The sequence below is a fragment of the Nannobrachium achirus genome, assembly GCF_963921795.1.
Source record: "Nannobrachium achirus genome assembly, chromosome: 15".
NCBI lineage: Eukaryota > Metazoa > Chordata > Actinopteri > Myctophiformes > Myctophidae > Nannobrachium > Nannobrachium achirus.
The window spans coordinates 27,349,534-27,368,266 of record NC_137822.1 but is presented as its reverse complement, the minus strand read 5'-3'; the positions used below and the strand labels follow the sequence as shown (position 1 = coordinate 27,368,266).

At 42.5% G+C, this 18,733-nt stretch overlaps 1 protein-coding gene across 2 annotated transcripts in view; it reads left to right on the top strand.

Moving 5' to 3' along the window:
- Positions 1-18,733, top strand: part of vav2 (vav 2 guanine nucleotide exchange factor) — a gene marked incomplete at both ends in the record, with an annotated part of 343,070 nt that overhangs the window by 238,085 nt on the left and 86,252 nt on the right. For both annotated transcript variants that reach the window (XM_080742680.1, XM_080742681.1), the window contains one exon: positions 9,801-9,859. In XM_080742680.1, the coding sequence (XP_080598806.1) occupies positions 9,801-9,859 (59 nt within the window). The remainder of the gene's footprint in view (positions 1-9,800; positions 9,860-18,733) is intronic.

The window sequence follows — 18,733 nt, the reverse complement described above, 5'->3', positions numbered from 1 at the left end:
GAGCGTCTCTAAAAAGTACGGTGCATTTGTGCAGAAGCATTTTTCTGAGGATAGTCGTGCTAATTCGTTTCTGTACTACGAGAGAGACTGAGGTAATTAGACAAGGATGAGAGGGAGAGGGAGAGAGAAGCAGACAAAGACACAGAGAGAGAGGGAGAGAAGCTTACAGAAAGACTGAGACAGAGAGACACTGTCAGAGAGAAAGATGGAGACAGAGAAAGAGAGAGACAGACAGTGTGTGAGAGAGAGAGAGCAGTGGTGTAAAGTAACCAAGTACATTTACTTAAGTACTGTACTTAAGTACAGTTTTGAGGTATTTTTACTTTACTTGAGTATTTCCAATTTCCAATACTTTTACTTCTACTCCACTACATCTGGGATCCAAATATTGTACTTTTTCTCCAATACATTTATTTGAAAACATTAGTTACTTTCCAGATATACATTTTAATATTATAAAACATACATTAGCGACTCTAGCCCTAATTTATACCTAGGCTATTTGAAAACAGCTGATCTACAAGCTCACAACGTGTCGCATCGCGGCGCGTTGTGAGCTTGTAGATCTGCTATCTTCAAACATTTTGTACTTTTACTTTTGGTAACTTAAGTGCATTTTGATGCCAATAATTTTACTCAAGTAAATCTTGAATTCTGGACTTCTACTTGTAACAGAGTACTTCTACAATGCAGTATTGATACTTTTACTTAAGTGGAAAATGTGAGTACTTTGTCCATCACTGAGAGAGAGACAGTCAAGGAGACAGACAGACAGACAGACAGACAGAGAAAAAAAAATAGCAGATATACAAGCTCACAGCGCGGCACCGAGTGCCGCGCTGCGAGCTTGTAGATCTGCTATTTTTGAAAAATCGTGTGTGCCAAGAAACCTATGTTTTCATGTCAGTGATGCTCAAACTTTTTCATGTGAAGGACCCCCTTCATGTGAAGGACCCCCTTCACATACACAGTCGGAGAGAGAGCCATGGAGAGAGTGAGCGAGGGGGAGTTTGCTCCCGGAGGCAGTAGGGCAGTGGGACCCACATGGTCTTGGGCGTCCCTGACTCTGCCTGTCCATTATTGATGACCGCCGGTCACACAGGGTTCCTGCGCTGCCATCTGTTCCTGGCACCTCACACCCCGCCCTCCCGTGGCACCGTACGGTACTACTACTCTGAAACGCTGGCACAGAGCGCATGTACGACGTCGCTCTTTTATGGTGTGAATGCTTCAAAAGCATCGCAATGTCCCACCTGTGAGTGTGAGCTTGTTGCAGTTACTATCAAAACCTCCACCGGCTGTCAGTCAGTCAGTCTGTCTATCAGTCAGTCAGTCAGTCAGTCAGTCAGTTAGTCAGTCAGTCAGTCACACATCACACGTCACACTTTTCCCCTTCTCACATCTCCGCCACCGTTGCCCCGATCCATGCCAAACTTTGTACACACACTCCTTGGCTGCCAAACCACTACCTCCACCTCATTTCTCACATGGCCCTCTTCTAGTGCCACCATGAGGCCGATTCTTGCAAAACACACTTTTGGACAAAAAAAATTGACCTAAAATCACGCAAATGATCAACATGGATCAGTCACATTTAGCGCCACCATCAGGCCGATTTTTACATGGGACCTGACGGTCGCTTATCTCCCAATTTAGGGAGTCTTACTGGTATATCTGCTATTTTTTGGTGTTTCGTGTTTCCGTGAAGCATTTTGGAATTGTTTAAAAACTTGCAGAAAAATATTTTAGTTAATGTGGCTAACTCCTTATTTTTATTAATAACACAGTGTACTGTAAAGCAGATCGGTAGACGACAGTGATGAATTTAGAAATAATTTCAGCTTCCGAGGCACGACATTGATTTGCGGCGCGAGATGTATGACGGTGTCACGACCGCGTCAGACTTAAATCAAATTGGCGGCTGGGTATGTTTTCGTGATGGCCTGTCAATAGTCCTCTTGTGCAGAGTTTCCAGAGGGCTTAATCCAATCACGGGGGCCTTGCCCCTCTCTACTGTTAATACCATATGGCTGCAGGTCCGCTCTTGATTCGATTTGACACACGATGGATGGCCACGCATGTTCACTCAGGGCTGCTTGGCCAGGAGGAAAAGCCCCTAGCTGAGTTCAGAGTAGTGGTGTAAAAAGTTACTCCAATGTTTTACGTGTGTAAAAGTATCAATACTGCAATATAGAAATACTAAAAAGTCCGGAATTCTAAAAGTATGCACAATATATGTTTCTACTTTGCAGGAGTCGAGGCTTCTGTGAGAGTGTTGGCAGTGGCGTCAGTTCAGCAAAAGCTAGGGTATGGCAAAGATGGGAGTCCTCATGGATAAGAGGCATTACATTTTGTATAACACCGTTATATTGTGAAAATAGCAGATCTACAGCGCAAGGCGTTGTGAGCATGTAGATTGGCTATTTTCACAATGTAAATATACCATTTTGTTAAGATGGGGAGAAGTGTGGAGAATTGTTAAAGTGACCATTTTGTTACATTTGCATTTGTAGTTATTTTACTGTAATTTAACAACATAATAACCAGCGCAGATAGACAAAGAGACATTCATAGATTTATAACTAACTTTTATTTTCCCCCCTGGCCCCAGGGTATGGCAGCTGCATACCCCTGCCATACCCAATTGACGCCCCTGAGTGTTGGTCTGCGTGTGTTTTTTAAGATTATTGTTTTTGGCCAGCCACATTCATTTTCAGATATAAAATAAGATTCCTACAATACTTTTTTATCCTCTTTTTTTCGACCAAATGAATTTTTGGCCAGTTTAAATGTATTGGATTTGTTTGACATGTAGCACTTTCTGTCTATATCTGTATAGTATAGAGCCTAATATAGCATAAAACTGGGATTAATTGGTTAATTCGTGTTTTGGAATAACTATTGGGTCTACAAAGTAACTGGTAAATCAAGTTTTTAGATTATTGTAATGGAGTAAAAAGTGCAACATTTGCCTCTGAGATATAATGGATTATAAAGTAAAAAAGTACTGTACTCGAATAGTACTTAGTTACTTCCCACCACTGACACTCCCTTGCACAAACAGACATACAGTGCATCACACTACACTGGTGTGGGAATGCCAGGGGGCTGTGAGGTGGACTGGACAGATGAAGGTAACATATTGCTTTGGGGGGATATTGAAACCTGCTGGGTGGAAACCACGTATGTCCTCCAGAACCATTCCTTTTTGAGCGGTGGTCACACCACTCCTATATGGAGCTGTGTGTGTATGCGTGTATTTATGCGTGTCTGTATGTAGCCTGCAATACCTCTGCTGACCATACACACACACACACGTTAAGGGAGGGACGCTGTTGTTCAAAAGTATTCCACCGGACTGAGACGGTCTTCCTGGTTGAAGACTGTTTTTACGAAACAGCGCTTCCAACGTCGTAGAGCTGAACAACACCCAACGAGAGACTAATGCTGTCCTCTGACCTGCGTGGCAGTAGTGAGTTAGCACCGTGATGGCGACGACAAATAGTGAAAAACTAGAAGAAATGGAGTCTCTGTTTGTGTCATTGTGTCTTTCCATTTAATGTTGCTTGTATTTTAAGCGTGTGGTAAGGGGTTCAGATTGCTTACACAAAGTAGAGTAAGCTTTCAACTCCCCACTTATACCTTTGGTTTGGTGAGGGGCGAAACAGTTTTTGTTATTTTCGGACCAGACGACGGGGCTTTCCGGTTTTGCCAAGCCGGGGCGGAGGTAGAGGAACATAGTGTTAGGGAGAACTCCACTAACGCTATGGACCAGAGCTACCCGGGACCTAAACCATGAAAATAGCAGATCTACAAGCACAAAGTGTTGCTTTGTGCCGCGTTATAGACTTGTAGATTGGTTATTTTCACTACTTTCTTTCTATTTTTTCTTTTTCATGTGAATTTTATGAATTTCTTTTGAAAAATGTTAGATTGTCTTCCTGATATAATTAAATAATTACGAAAATTGAAGGAAACAGAGGAAAAAAAGGATGTTGACTGTGTGGCGAGACCCATACAAATTTGCCCATGATGACCTACGAATGGGTCCCGACCCAGTGTTTGGGAAACACACTGAAGAAGGGCATACGTTTACAACAAAACAAAACAAGGTACAAGGTTTTCTGCCCGACAGCAATGATATCATCACTGTCGGGGCAGAAACCTTGTATCTCCAAGTTTCAAATTTGTAATTTTTTTCGCACAGTAGTACAGCCCTGCTTCATCATACAAGGCAGTCTCAGAAAAGTAGTGAAAACAGCAGATCTACAAGCACACAACGCCTCGCACCGCGAGGCGTTGTGTGCTAGTTTAGTTCATGTTTTAAATGATAAATACAAAACTTATGGTTTTGGACATACAAGGTTTCCACCCGACGACGACGATATATGAGATTTTCTTTCTTCATATTCCTGGAGGGCTAAAATAGAAAGAAAGCTGTATTCTCCAGCCTGTAGGCCCCCCGTGGAGTCAAGACCACCCCGGGGGCAGCAGGAGACGAGAGGGAAATCAATAATGTGTGAGAGACTCAAAGGCTTTGGTTTGGACCGGAGGAGGAAGGACGGCAAGAGAGGAAAGGGCGCGTTGGAGACAGAGGGAGATGTAGACGGACGCGCAACACAGAGTGATTTAACCACTTGAACCCTGTGACCTCCCTATATTCTGGGCTGGCAACATTCGGCGAGCAAATCATAAAAATCACATCACTTTGTCCGCGGCGGTGCTACCTACCGTGCTCTGTAGATTATACGACTGTCGTGACATTTTCGATTTGCGTATCCCCCAAGCCCATGTCACATTGTGGTGGCGTGTGTGTGTGGGGGTGGGTGGGTGAAGTTTTCACTTCTTATTCACCTATAAATCAAATTGCAAGCATTTACCGACTTCCTCATGGCAATGACAATCCTCAGTATATATCGTCGTTGTCGGGCAGAAACCTTGTATCTCCAAGTTTCGAATGTGTATGTTTTTCGCTAAGTAAAGCCCTGCTTCATCATACAAGGCCGTCGCACAAAACTAGTGAAAACAGCAGATCTACAAGCACACAACGCCTCGCACCTAGTTTAGTTCATTTTTTTAAAATGATAACTACAAAACAAACGCTTTTGGACATACAAGGTTTCCACCCGACAACGACGATATGACATGCCCGATGTACAGATAAACTGTACATTCTAAATGTTAAACTTCATACCTCGGTTTTTATGCACTTCAGCAGTGATGTATGGAAGGAAAAGTATGCTATACTGGAAAACCCAGTCTCCACTTGGACTAGGGAGGGTACAGTGGCATGTCTGGCTCAATGCCAGTACACAGCTGTCGTGTTGGTCTGGTCCAACCTGGCTGGCTGGAACACAACTTAATAGTGTGGAAGAAAACCAAATCCTATATAGGGCTGTCACGATTATGACATTTTACATGACTTGTGTTTTTGTCGTTGACAATTACATTTCCGTTTGGCTTGTAGGCTTTGAAGTTGCACATGGCAGATATGACACATAACCTAAATATACAAAGAAATTGCTGGCATATTTGACAACTTTATACTTTAAAAAGAACATTGATAGTGGAAATTGCCGATTTACAAGCTCACAACGCGTCGCAATGCGACGCGTTGTGAGCTTATAGATCGGCTATTTCAATTATTTTTGAAAATGGTTGAAATAATATGAACCTTTTTCAACATGGAAACGATTGATGATTATGACAAAATACTTGTGATTATGTCAAATAATTGCCATTAGACGATTATTATTGCGACCGTCAGGTCGCATTTACTATCAAAACCTCCACCGGCTGTCTGTCCGTCAGTCAGTCAGTCACACGTCACACGTCACACTTTTTCCCTGCTCATATCTCCGCAACCGTTCCCCCGATCCATGCCAAATTCTGCACACACACTCCTTGCCTGCCAAACCACAACCCATCAATTCTCACATGACCCTCTTCTAGCGCCACCATGTGGCCGATTCTTGCAAAACACATTTATGGACACAGCTCCTACAATTTTTGCCCTAAAATCACGCAAATCGGTACACAGTATGTCTACACTCATGTCATCAACATGGATCTCTCCCATTTAGCGCCACCTTCAGGCCGATTTTTTAAAACACATTTTTGGACACTGCTCCTACAGATTTTGCCCTAAAATCACGCAAATTGATACACAGTATGTCTACACTCATCTCATCAACATGGATCTGTCCCATATAGCGCCACCATCAGGCCGAATTTTTTCAAACACATTTTTGGACACTGCTCCTACAGATTTTGCACTTAAATCACGCAAATCGGTACACAGTATGTCTACACTCATCTCATCAACATGGATTTCTGTCCCATATAGTGCACCATCAGGCCGACCTACACATTTTGCCCTAAAATCACGCTGCGACCTGACTCCCGATTAGGGAGTCTTACTGGTGTAATAATTGTGACAGGCCTAATCATAATATATCTTCTATGTATTTCTCCTCAAAACAATGACGTCAATCATCGGGAGAACGGATCGTACGGCCAAAGCACGTCATACTGCAAACATGCAGAACGGTGACAACTTAGTCATAATACTGGTTCCACTGATTCCTGCCTGGCAGGATTGCGTGACTGGGGCAGTGTGCCACAGCAGCTTCTCCCTGCAGCCTGCCAGGCCACGTGGGCAGTGTGCCATATCAGGCTGTCCCTGCCGCATGCCCATGTGGGCAGCGTGCCACCGCCGTGGCAGAGAACAATGGGCTCTGGGCCTTTTGTGATTGTGTTAAGCACTCTTATCGGGGCCCTAAACACACAGCTAAGCGCAGCCACTTCTCTCAATAGCAATTTATTTTTCTCTCTACACCCCTACTAAATGTTCTATCCGTTTCTCTCTTCTTTCTCTCTCCCGTGTGTTTTGTGTCTCTCTCCCTCTCCCCCCCTTTCTTCAATTAATCCATTTGTAACTCTGAGAGTGTACGAAATGGAACCAAATGGACCCTTACGGGTCGAAAGAGCGCTGAGGATTCTGACTGTGTGTGTGTGTGTTAAGGAGATGTGTAATGGCAAAGTGGGCTCATATTGGAACCACCAAGGCGTGACTGGCCATTACATGGGTCTTTAGCCACACAGAGAAATAACCCCTCATCATCCTGGTTCACCATAGGACCCCGTGGACACTCGTAAAGTGGTTAGCTGCAAATGAACGGGACATATACATATTCATGTAGGGGCATTAATAACAATGCTGTATATAATCACTGCACTCGCCACGGCAGCGTGTGTGTGTGTGTGTGTGTGTGTGTGTGTGTGTGTGTGTGTGTGTGTGTGTGTGTGTGTGTGTGTGTGTGTGTGTGAGTGTGAGTGTGAGTGTGAGTGTGAGTGTGTGTGTGTGTGTGTGTGTGTTGCAAGCGTACGTGTTTTTGTGTGTGTGTGCGTTGAGAGCGTGTTTTTGTGCGTGTGTGTTTGAGAGTCCCATCATGCGGGCACCAAAGTGGTTGCCCTGCACTTCACATTAGCCATTAGCTTAGTGGTGAATGCTAAACGGCGCTGGCACTCGCCTCATTGAGATGTAAGCTCCTGCATTGTGTTTGTCTGTCTGGAGGAGAGGCGGAGAGTCTGCCGCGCACCTGCTGTGGAGGAGAGGGCGAGATAACAATTTTCACCTCTCTTGACGAGGAGGGGAGGACATCTGGCTCTGCTACGGTGCCGAGGCACCAAGCACGCCCAGGAGTGGGTAATGAGGCAGAGAAGGAGAGGTGGCGTTTGTGTGCGTGCGTGCTAGGGATGGGACGATACGAAAATGTCACGTCACGATTATTGTGACGAAAGAAAAATCGCGATTTACGATAATTATCAAGATAATCAAAATCCATTGTCCTGGGGCGGAACGTTTGCCCAAAAAATAGCAGATCTACAAGCTCACATGAGCTTGTAGATCGGCTATTTTTTGGCAAAGACATTTGATAGAGAGTGGAAAAGTAAACTGTATCAAGTGCGTATATTATAACTACCTTTTAGCAATTACAGAGGGTTTAAGTGGTACTGGATATGCAGCACTGCAAATAAAAGGTGAATTGATCCCAGTGCATGACGGAGGACGATATGACGATAAATTAAATCTCCACTATACGATTATCGTGAGTATTTTTTATCACGATAAACGATAATATCGCTTATCATCCCATCCCTAGTGTGTGCGCGCGTGTGTGTGTGTGTGTGTGTTTTGGGTGGAAGACTGGAGGTTTCTATCATCTTCCCTTGTATTGGTCTCAGCAGACACCCTCAAGCACGCCATCTGTAATGATTAATTTATACTACAGTATGTACGCCGTACGGCGGTGTTGCACGGCGGGAATAGCAGATCTACTATCTGATAGTTCTGCTGTTTTCGGCGTGCGACTCCGCCATGGCGACGGAGTGTAAACTTTGGCCAAGTGGGTTGGAGAGGCCGTCTGGGAACGGTGAGGTCGCTGGTTCAACCCCCTCGACTCACCCAGTCTGTGTCCAAGTGTCCCAGAGCAAGACCCATCACTTCTAAGTTCTAACTACTCCCCAGGTGCTGTATTTAATAGCGCACACTAGGGCATTCACGAATAGTGATTTTTAGTTTTCGAATTATTCAACCTCAAAGTATTCAAATAGTCGAATATTCGACAGGACTGGCCAAACTGTCAAATATTAAGTAAGCAAGAGGCAAACATTGTGAAAATAGTCAGGGTGGGGGTCCCCAGTTAAATATGTTTATTTTGGGGGTCACAGGCTAAAAAGGTTTGAGAAGCCCTGGTATAGAGCATTAACAAATTCATCCACCAGGGCCAGGGGCATTGACAACTCATTCTTATGACTTCCTATCAAGCCAAGCTTTATAAACTATGTATTTTTTAAAGAGAAAACATTAAAAAAAAAGAAAGAAAAAAGCGAATATTCGACTTCGGTGAACAACGTCGAATAGTGACTTTGATATTCGAATATTTGGTGAATGCCCTAGCACACACTGCTCCCAATAGTTAGGATGGTTCAATGCAGAGGACAATCTTAAAATGATGTGCAAATGTAGACAAATACAACGAATGCAGCAACAACAAACGATGTGTAGCCTGCCAGCTAGTTCAGGCAGATACACTCGAGAGGTTTACACGCATGTGAGGCTCTATGTGGGAGATGTGCGTGTGAGATAGTGCAAATCAGTGGTTCCCAAACTCTTTAGCTCAAGACCCAAAAGAGAACTAAAGATGTTTCTGCGTCGGTTTGTGCTGTGAGCCTGTAGATCTACTATTTCCACTACTACTTAAACCTTTTTGTTTCTTATTTAGGAATGATTAGATTGTTCAATTTCAATTATGAAATACTTTAGGAAAATGTTGGAATAGAATGTTGAGGTTCATTTACAGACGGCCCCTCGGTGCCCTGAAGGCACTCTGTTTTGTTGGTTTGTTTGATTTGTCCTTGTTGTTAACTGTTTATTGCTACCGTAGGTCGCATTTACTATGAAAACCTGAAGCTCATGTGCGTCAGTCAGTCACGCCTCATGTCACACTCCACATATGGCCAAGACAGAATTCATTTGAAAGTGTGACTTGGGTCACGACAACCACACTTGCAAATACATTCTGTCCATCTCCCTTTTATGCCCATATATGGAGATCCCTGATGTCATCAACATTAAGCCCATATCTGGAAGTGCCCATATATGGACATATTGTGTCAGTCTCTATTGTTTCAATGCTACATCGTTTCTCGCTCTTAGTGAGTCTTACCTGTTTGGTGTTTTTGACTGTGTATTTGTTGTTGTTGACTGTTTATTTTCTCTTATCTTTTCTCCCCAGGTGATTTCAGCTCTGTCCAGGATCTCCCACCATAGCATTGCACAGATCAAAGGAATCAGGTATGTTGATTTCAGCATTTCCTTTGTTTGTCATAGTCCATGGTGTATGGTGTCATTCACAGAAAAACAAAAAAAAAACTAAATACAATTCTATAGTATAGTGATCGTAGAATGTAGAGTTATTCAACACTTATTTTAACAAAACACAGAGAGAATCTGGGAGTGACATTTAGCAAAGTTCCGTCAGGCTCGGGAATCGAACATGGGCCCTGGGCTCTGACAGTGAGTCCCATGTGGTACACTCCTTAACCACAAAGGCGTGGTATAAATGTATATTTGACTTTTAGCAGATCATCTCATCCATAGCTTAAGCACTTATTATGTTCTCATGTGTTCAAGAATGAACAGCAGTTTGCCTTCAACATTAACTCTATGGCAGCCTCTTACGTCACACTTCATCCACTTTACCTCAAGTAAAAGTCCCCAAGTTTGATGCGAGAGCAAAAATACGGTCTGCATCCATCAGTCTTCTGTAATAATTTGTGTAGTACAGCATGAACACTAATGTCTGTGTCAGAACAGTTCATTGTCTGCCACGGCAGCCATATTCCTCAGATAATGGCAAAGCTGAGAAAATCCTTCAAACGGCTTTATCAGGCATGGCTGGGAATGGTTTTGTGATTTCTCTTCATTTGCTCAATCGGCTTGGGGCACAGTGGCTCGCTGGCTCCACGTAAAAAAAAAAGAAAAGCCATTTTACCCAGTGGAGTAATGAGTTGATGGAGCAGCGCACCCATTAGGCCATATGCCAGGACACGGAGAGAGGGAGAGAGAAGACAGGGTGATATGAGAGAGTGAAAAAGAATGAGTAATATATATGAGAGAGAGAGAGAGTATTAATAAACACAACCAGCTGAAGGGTGATTAATTCACCGCCTATAGTGTCCACACTGACCAATGTGCCCATCACTGTGCATTCCAGGGTTATTCATCAACTGGATCCCTGGCTTACTTGTACTTATTTCCGCGTTAATATTAATCACTTCTACACTTTAAGTGCAACACTATGATCTGATCATGTCCAGTTTCTCTCCACCGTGCTTGTGTAATACCCAGGTCTCCTGTGTGGGAAACCAATCCTCTGCCGCTCATTAAGGGGGAATGACTTCCTTGGCAAGGGGAGTTATTGACATCATGAGCTGGAAGGGCTAAACTGTTACGTTTGCCAGGTTATTGATTGATTCATTGATTGTTTAAATACTTTATTATTAACACATTTCACATCGGCTTGTTTCCATTGTGGCCCTACAGTTTGTATTCATTAATCAGCACATACAAGACAGACATTACTGATCATCATCAATACCAGGAGCAGTAAAAGGTACATTTACAGAAAACAGGGCGGGGGTAAAGCAAAGCCTACTGCGTGGTGTGGAGGAGAGAAATAAAAACTCCGGTCTGAGAAAAGCGTCAGGAAAATCGGCCGCAGACCGCTCTACTAGAATCTGACTGACAACACCCGCCAACCAATGAAGGAATTTTATCCCATAGTGAGTAGGTTAGGAGCAAAAGGCCACAGAACTCTGGTGGTTAGCTGGAAGACTTATCTAAGTCTTGTTGCACTTTGCCACAGGTGCTCTTTTTGTGTGCTTTTGAATAAGGATATGATGTCGCGAAGTTTTATGGCTGCGTGTCTGCGCTCACATGCACACACATGATCCTTTGGTTCAGAATATTTTCTGAATTTTCCTTCTGAAACATTCAGATCACATTTTCTAAACTGTATAAGTCAGATGTCATGTCAGTCCAGAGTGGTTGCAAGCCTATGTCTGGTGCATTCACTGACCCATGCTAGCCATGGTGATGATTTCATCATAGTAAAAATTTGTTTTATTTATTTATTAGTCAAAAAACTCCACAAAAGAATCTGCAAACAAACAAAAACGTGCATTATACTAAGTTAGACACACACAAACACACTTCATATTATTTGCTGAAATTAATTAATTAGTTAATTAACATATATAATGAGATCTTTTCATTAGTTTAGGCTTCTTTTTTATTAAATTACACACAATGCAATTAGCAATTAGTGTGCTTGTCATATTTGTCTGCATTTGATTTGTTGTGACATTTTGTCATTTTCATTGCACTTGTTATTTTATTTGAAAGGTCCTGCTTTCGTTTTGATTTGTATTCTCGGCACCATTGATGTGTCCTCAGAGAATGAAATAAAGGTTAAATACATTACCGGATATAATTTAATTCCATCAGATGTCACCTAGAAGCAGCATCCCTGCACCACACGTCTAAAATACTCTTCTAGATCGCCACTCCGTTATGCTGTAAGCCTATTATATAAGCTTATATGCAATTTAATGCTAATGCATTAAATTCACTATATATTCACTATATACCGTATGCTATCAGCCTGTTACTGGGTCAGTCAGATTCACATGAATTAATGTCTTTCTCTTGATGTGATGTGACGCATTGTGAGCTTATAGATCTGCTGTTTTCTGTGTGCAACACTGGCACGGAGCTACAGTAGCTATATATCAGGCTGAAGTCTCTAGCTAGCATATCGTCGCTGTCTGGTGGAAACCTTGTATGTCCAAAACCTTCCCTTTTTTGTTATTTTAAAAATCATCTAAAATAGTGAAAATAGCCATTGTTATTGCTGTCGGGCAGAAACCTTGTATCTCCGTATTTCAACTTGTATTATGTGTTTTCATAAATTCATGCCGTATTTGTCGTACATAAGTGTCGTGCAAATGCAGTGACACTGTTTGTTATGAGTTAGTACTAGATCTGCTTTTTCTCCTCTTTAAAGTGAATGTTTAGTCTGTCTTTTCATTTTTAACCAATGAAAAGTATTAACAACAGCTCTATTAAGTGGAGGGCCTGTGTGTTCCTTGACCCCATATCACTCTGTTGGCCCCGGTCCTCATCCCTTCTTCATGGTTAGATGTGTTCAGGTCAAGGTCAACAGGCGTTACCGTGAAGGTCATGCAGCATAGGACCTGTCAGTCCTCTTCAATCTCACTTCAAGGATCCAGTCAGACTATTACGTGTCACCAGTGGACGTTCAAATTTTTTATGGCGTGGCTTTTTAAAATGCAAGCCATCTAGATTGATTGATTTAATAGACCTACTTTATCAGTCAGAAATGTAAACAGTGCGAGTTACTGTAAGACTTTAAAGCTAAAAGCATAACACAGTCCTCCTGTGGACTTGTTATACTGTATTCAATTCATCAATTTAGCATACAGTACAAAATATACACAATTCTGTTACCAGCTAATCTCCGGCACTGTTGGCCCGGTCGCTTCCAAACTGTCCACACATACTTCTTGCATACCAATTCAGAACCTCTGCCCCACATTTTTCATATGGGCCTGTTCTAGCGCCACCATGAGGCTGATTTTTGCAAAACACATTTTTGGACAGTACTCCTACAGATTGGCATGTTATAGTGCCACCAGGAGGCCACAATAACCTACCTGACCTGGCGGAGACCTGTGCTCGGAAGAGCACTGCTTTTTTTTTTAAACATGTTTCTGTGGGTCTATCTGTTTGTCAGAATCATTGTATTTGTCAATTTCTCAGTCTATGTACTTACATACGGTACATAAAGAACAAGAAATATCGTTCCCACTCAGTCACTTGCAGTACAACATAAAACAACAAACCATCTAAACAGCATCATAAGAAGACAAAAACACTACATAGACAAAGATAATAAAAAAGGAAATATGTATGACGTGCAATTCATCTGAGTTAATAGCACAGTACATAAAGTGCCATGGTGCAATACTTTAAAAGGTTACCAGCACAGTATACTAAAAGTGCTGTTGTGCATTTCAAAAGTGCAGTTACATGTCCAGTCGAGTCCAGTCCAATTCAGTCCAGGGCCAATCTAGCAAACCGCAGAAGGACTATGTGCACATGTTAACTCTGGAGACTGATGAGTCAGGCAATAACTACGTGATGACACAGTTTGCGTAATTATATACAAAAATATAGCGTTGCTGTCGGGCAGAAACCTCTTATTTCCATATTTTCTTTTGCAAATGAATGCCCTACTTGATCATATACAGCATCACACGAAAGCTTCAAAAGTAGCAGACCCACAAACTCGCAACACACCACAAAGCGATGCGTTTTCAGCTTGTAGATCTGCATTCTGAACTTGAATCTGTAAAAGTAAAAGTAAACGTTTTTAGAAAATGTATCTTAACTGAAACCGAGTTTGTTACTCGAGGCTACAGGCAGGAAAAACGGAAATTAGTGCTTCTGATAGCAACCTGGCACTCCACTGTCATTCATGCAAAGACACAGGGGCAGTTCCATTGAGTTCTACAGTGGACTGAGAGTTCCTCACTGTGTTTGATCTGTGGGTAATTGTTCCTCAGACGTGTACATTGACTTCCTGCTGAATCCAATTGATCCTCTCTTTGATGGCGGTTCACTGCAATTGTCCCATGATCAGTCACCTGCAGTATGTGTCTCAGTTACTGTGTCAGCGGGATGCAGGCACTAGTATGCACGTACATACGCACGCACGCACGCACGCACGCACGCACGCACGCACGCACGCACGCACGCACGCACGCACGAACACAATACACACATGGAGTACATATCGTCGTTGTTGGGTGGAAACCTCGTATCGTAAGTTTCTAATGTGTACGTTCTTTCGCAAAGTAAAGCCCTTATTCATTATACAAGGCCGACACACAAAAATAGTGAAAACAGCAGATCTACAAGCACACAACGCCTCGCAGTGCGAGGCATTGTGTGCTTGTAGATTGGCTGTTTTCACTAGTTTAAATCATTTTTGAAAGCTAACAGTGTGTAAACTATTTGTGTATTGGAATTGTGGATCAATCTGCAATAAGATGAGGCAAGTAGGAGTCGAGACAATATTCTCGGTGTATTCTTTATGTACATGATATCATGGGCAGAAGTACAATAACACTCAGTGGTACGGTAGTTCTGCCAAGAGCAAAGGGCAGAGATCATAGTTATACTGTGGCTGCCTCAAGGACGGGCTGAACCATAACAAGATAGACTGCAACATAAACAATAGCTATCAGGCCTGGTGGAGACATTTACAGCAGGCTCTTACAAGCTATCAAATATCACAATGAGTGACGGTAAAATATAAAGGTTAGATATAAGCAACCATAAAAAATATGGTCGTCACTGTCCGGCAGAAACCTTGTATCTCCTAGTTTCAAATTGTAATGTTTTTTTTTTTATCAGAGCCCTGCCTCAACATATAAGACTGTGGCACAAAACGAGTGAAAAGTGCGAGGCGTTGTGTTCTTGTAGATCTGCTATTTTCACTATTTTTTTTTTCACTAGTTTTTTTTTTCTTCAATGAACGGTTTTGGACGTACAAGTTTTCCACCCGACAACAGCGATATGGAATCATTCTTCACCAGTATCCTTTTACGAACACTATGAGTGACATCAAACACATAAGTCATTCCCACTGATTCTGCCCTGTATTTACTCATTATACAGGCATGCAACAAACACACACTGTAGACCCACAATACACACATGCATTTCTCACTTATACAATTCACCACATACATGCATTGCATGCGTTAATTAGACACAATTTCCTCACATTACATGCTTGGATATTATGAGATTATTATCAGATTTAGATGCCCACATGAGAGGGAATTTATACATTCTTCACATACATACATACATACATACATTCAGACACGCATACATGAAATACATGAAAATGCTTCCGACATGGCAATTAAAATGAAATAAATTGAAAATGAAAGAAATTTTATGTTTAACCATTCCAAACTGGCGTCCCTGCATATTATAGGCGACATACTTCTACGAACACACACCGTGCCACATTGCGATGCATTGAGAGCTAGGAGATTGTCTGCTTTCCCCACAAGCGTCATACGAGTTGTGTAATACACTATTAGGCTATACTCTCTGCAGTCACTGTATTAATAGCACCCACTGCTTCTAAAAGTTATGCCTTTCGCGTACTGTATGTGCAGATGTAAAGTGACAAAATGTACCCCAAAGGGCTTAAGAGGTTAAATCAGTGAATAAGTGAAGCTTACAAAAGCGGGCACTTCCACATGTTTTGCACGTTTAGCGCAATAGCTCACTCGCGCGCACACACACGCACGCGCGCACACACACACACACACACACACACACACACACACACACACACACACACACACACACACACACACACACACACACACACACACACACACACACACACACACTGTTCTACTGTACATCCTCCATTATGTAAGATCCGCATTCGAAACACAGAAAAAAAAAAAGAATATGAACCGGCAAGATAAATGGTGGGTAAAGGAGTGGGGATGCAGTTGTGCGGTATGTTGTGCGGTGGCGCCCTGGCTGGCTTCAGCTCCACTGCTTCCATCGATCTGTACGGCAACAAAGATGTGCTGAGGGCTTTGGGACCCGAGACGACTTACTGCCCCGGCCATTTGAGCTACGTTCAGCTCCTAACAGCCGCGTCGTTGTTTCCTCCTGTTTGCCAATAGCCGCTCAATGGTCCTGGGCCACAGTGGCTGTGTCCAGCGCACATGTGCCATCGATTGCCTTTACAACAGCCGCGGCGCTGTGGGCAATGAAAAAGCACTTTGACTTGATCACGGTTAGATGGCTGCGTATCGACAACGCGGGAGTAAACTAGAAAGGGTGGGGCATTAAGAAGATAAATAAATGAACAGAGCTGCTTAATGGCGTTGGAGGCGAAAGACTGAAACGGTCGGCACTTTCCTGAAGTCCTGAGTGTTAATTTAAAGGAACTATAAATCCCATTGTTCTGGTGTGAGGAGATTAGGGATGGGACGTTCGTGATGAAAAACACTCACGATAATCGTGTAGTGGAGATTTAATTTATTGTGAAATCGTCCTCTGTCATGCACTGTTTCACCTTTTATTTGCTGAGCTGCATATCCGATACCACTAACACCCTCTATAATTGGTAAAAGGTAGGCTACTTATTATATATGTACTTGATACAGTCTTTTTTCACTCTCTATCAAATGTATTTGCGACGCGTTGTGAGCTTGTAGATCTGCTATTTTTTTGGCAAATGTTCCACCAAAATGGAATTTGATTATCGTGATGATATCTCAAATCATTTCTTTTGTCACAATTATCGTGAAATGCAATTTTCATATCGTCCCATCCCTAGAGGAGATCTCATAAACGTGCATAGTGTGGGGAAAAAAGGAATACCATATGCCTTCTATATCTCCCATGAAATGTGGAAGTGTACACATGTCAAACACGCTTCATGTTTCGTGCTATCGAGCGTGGTGCTTCGCATCATCGATGACACGGGAGAAATACAACAGAAGACATTAGGGTACTTTTGCCCGTATATTAATTATTGATCCTCCTCACATTAGAACAATGGGATTTATGTTCTAAGTTTAACAATGAGAGTCAGTATGCACTGCAATTATCGCTGAGGCATTCCTGTGTTCTACATAAAAAAAGACCAGCAACGAAAACTTAAGACACATACAGACCCCCTCTGGCCTGCCTCACCACAACTGATTAAAAGTGCAAGTTTAACATCTTTACATGTCCTTTATAAAAAAAAGAAAAATCTGCCAGCATTTGCAAATCCCTCAACATCTATTACGATGGCAGATCTTGGCTTTTACCATAAGCGCTCAGGTGAATTAGTAACATGTGCATGAACGAGCGGGCTTGCAGCAAGGATGGTGGAATAACCATTAGCAAAAAAGGATAGCTCAGCACACCCTTCTAGTATTGTGTTATAAGCCTAACTAAATCTAATGTCAGTGGGTTGCATCAGTAGGAACACTGTACATTCATGAATCCTTTTACACACTCTGAGTTAACCGCTTAAGCCCTATATAATTCGTAGTGTGACGAATAGGGAAAATTGCCGATCTACAGGCTCACAACACATACTGTAGCAAATCTAGCATGACACATTGTGAACTTTTAGATCTGCTATTTTAAGTGCATGGCAACCGGTGTAGTATAAAAAAGTATAAAATCATGCTTTACTGTATACACGAGAAGACAGACCTTTTGTAGGAGAAGAGAGAGACTCCTGTGAATGCACATTGTTGGGCTTGCATGGTGCACGCATGCATGTGTGTGTGTGCGTGTGTGGCTGAGGGTGTTGAACTGACCTTTGGCCAATCTTGCTGAGCATTCATTAACCTGATGGCTGACACACTCCTTAAGAGTTGCTGCACTGCTTTAATTACTATACGGCTAATTGCTGATGACACCCACACCCACAGACGCATGCACGCACGCACGCACGCACGCACGCACGCACGCACTAAAATCTTCAATGTTAATTTATCCCAGGGAGGGTAAAGATGGAGTGTAAGTGCATGAACCCATTTGTCTGATTTGCCTAAAGCTGTGAAGATTTGCCCTATCAGTTCTTCCAGTATTTTTTTGTCAAACCGTAGCCAAAGAATCCATAACAATTCCAAGATATTTAAACTCCTATATTAGTCTGTATTTGTTGTCTCTTATACTCCCTTTGAAAGGGTCTATGGTTGGAAGCTTTATGGTTGAGAAGCACATAGTGACGTAGTTGTTACATTCAGTGTTAGGCAGGAGGTGTTGATCCAGAGTGCCACCCTGTCTAGGCAGTCTGTTAGTTTGGCTGCAGCAACAATAGGTGTTTTTGCTGGCAGAAATAAAATAATATAATCAGCGTGCATTTGAAACTCTTTTTACACTATTCTTATGAAACACTATCGGTATCTTTTAAATATTCCAACGGCACATTAAAAGTGATAGTCAGAAGTCAAATAAAGTCTGTCAACACCATGGACAGACACTTTGATCACGACAATGACACAGAGAAGTGAAGACAGAACGGTGCACAGGCGC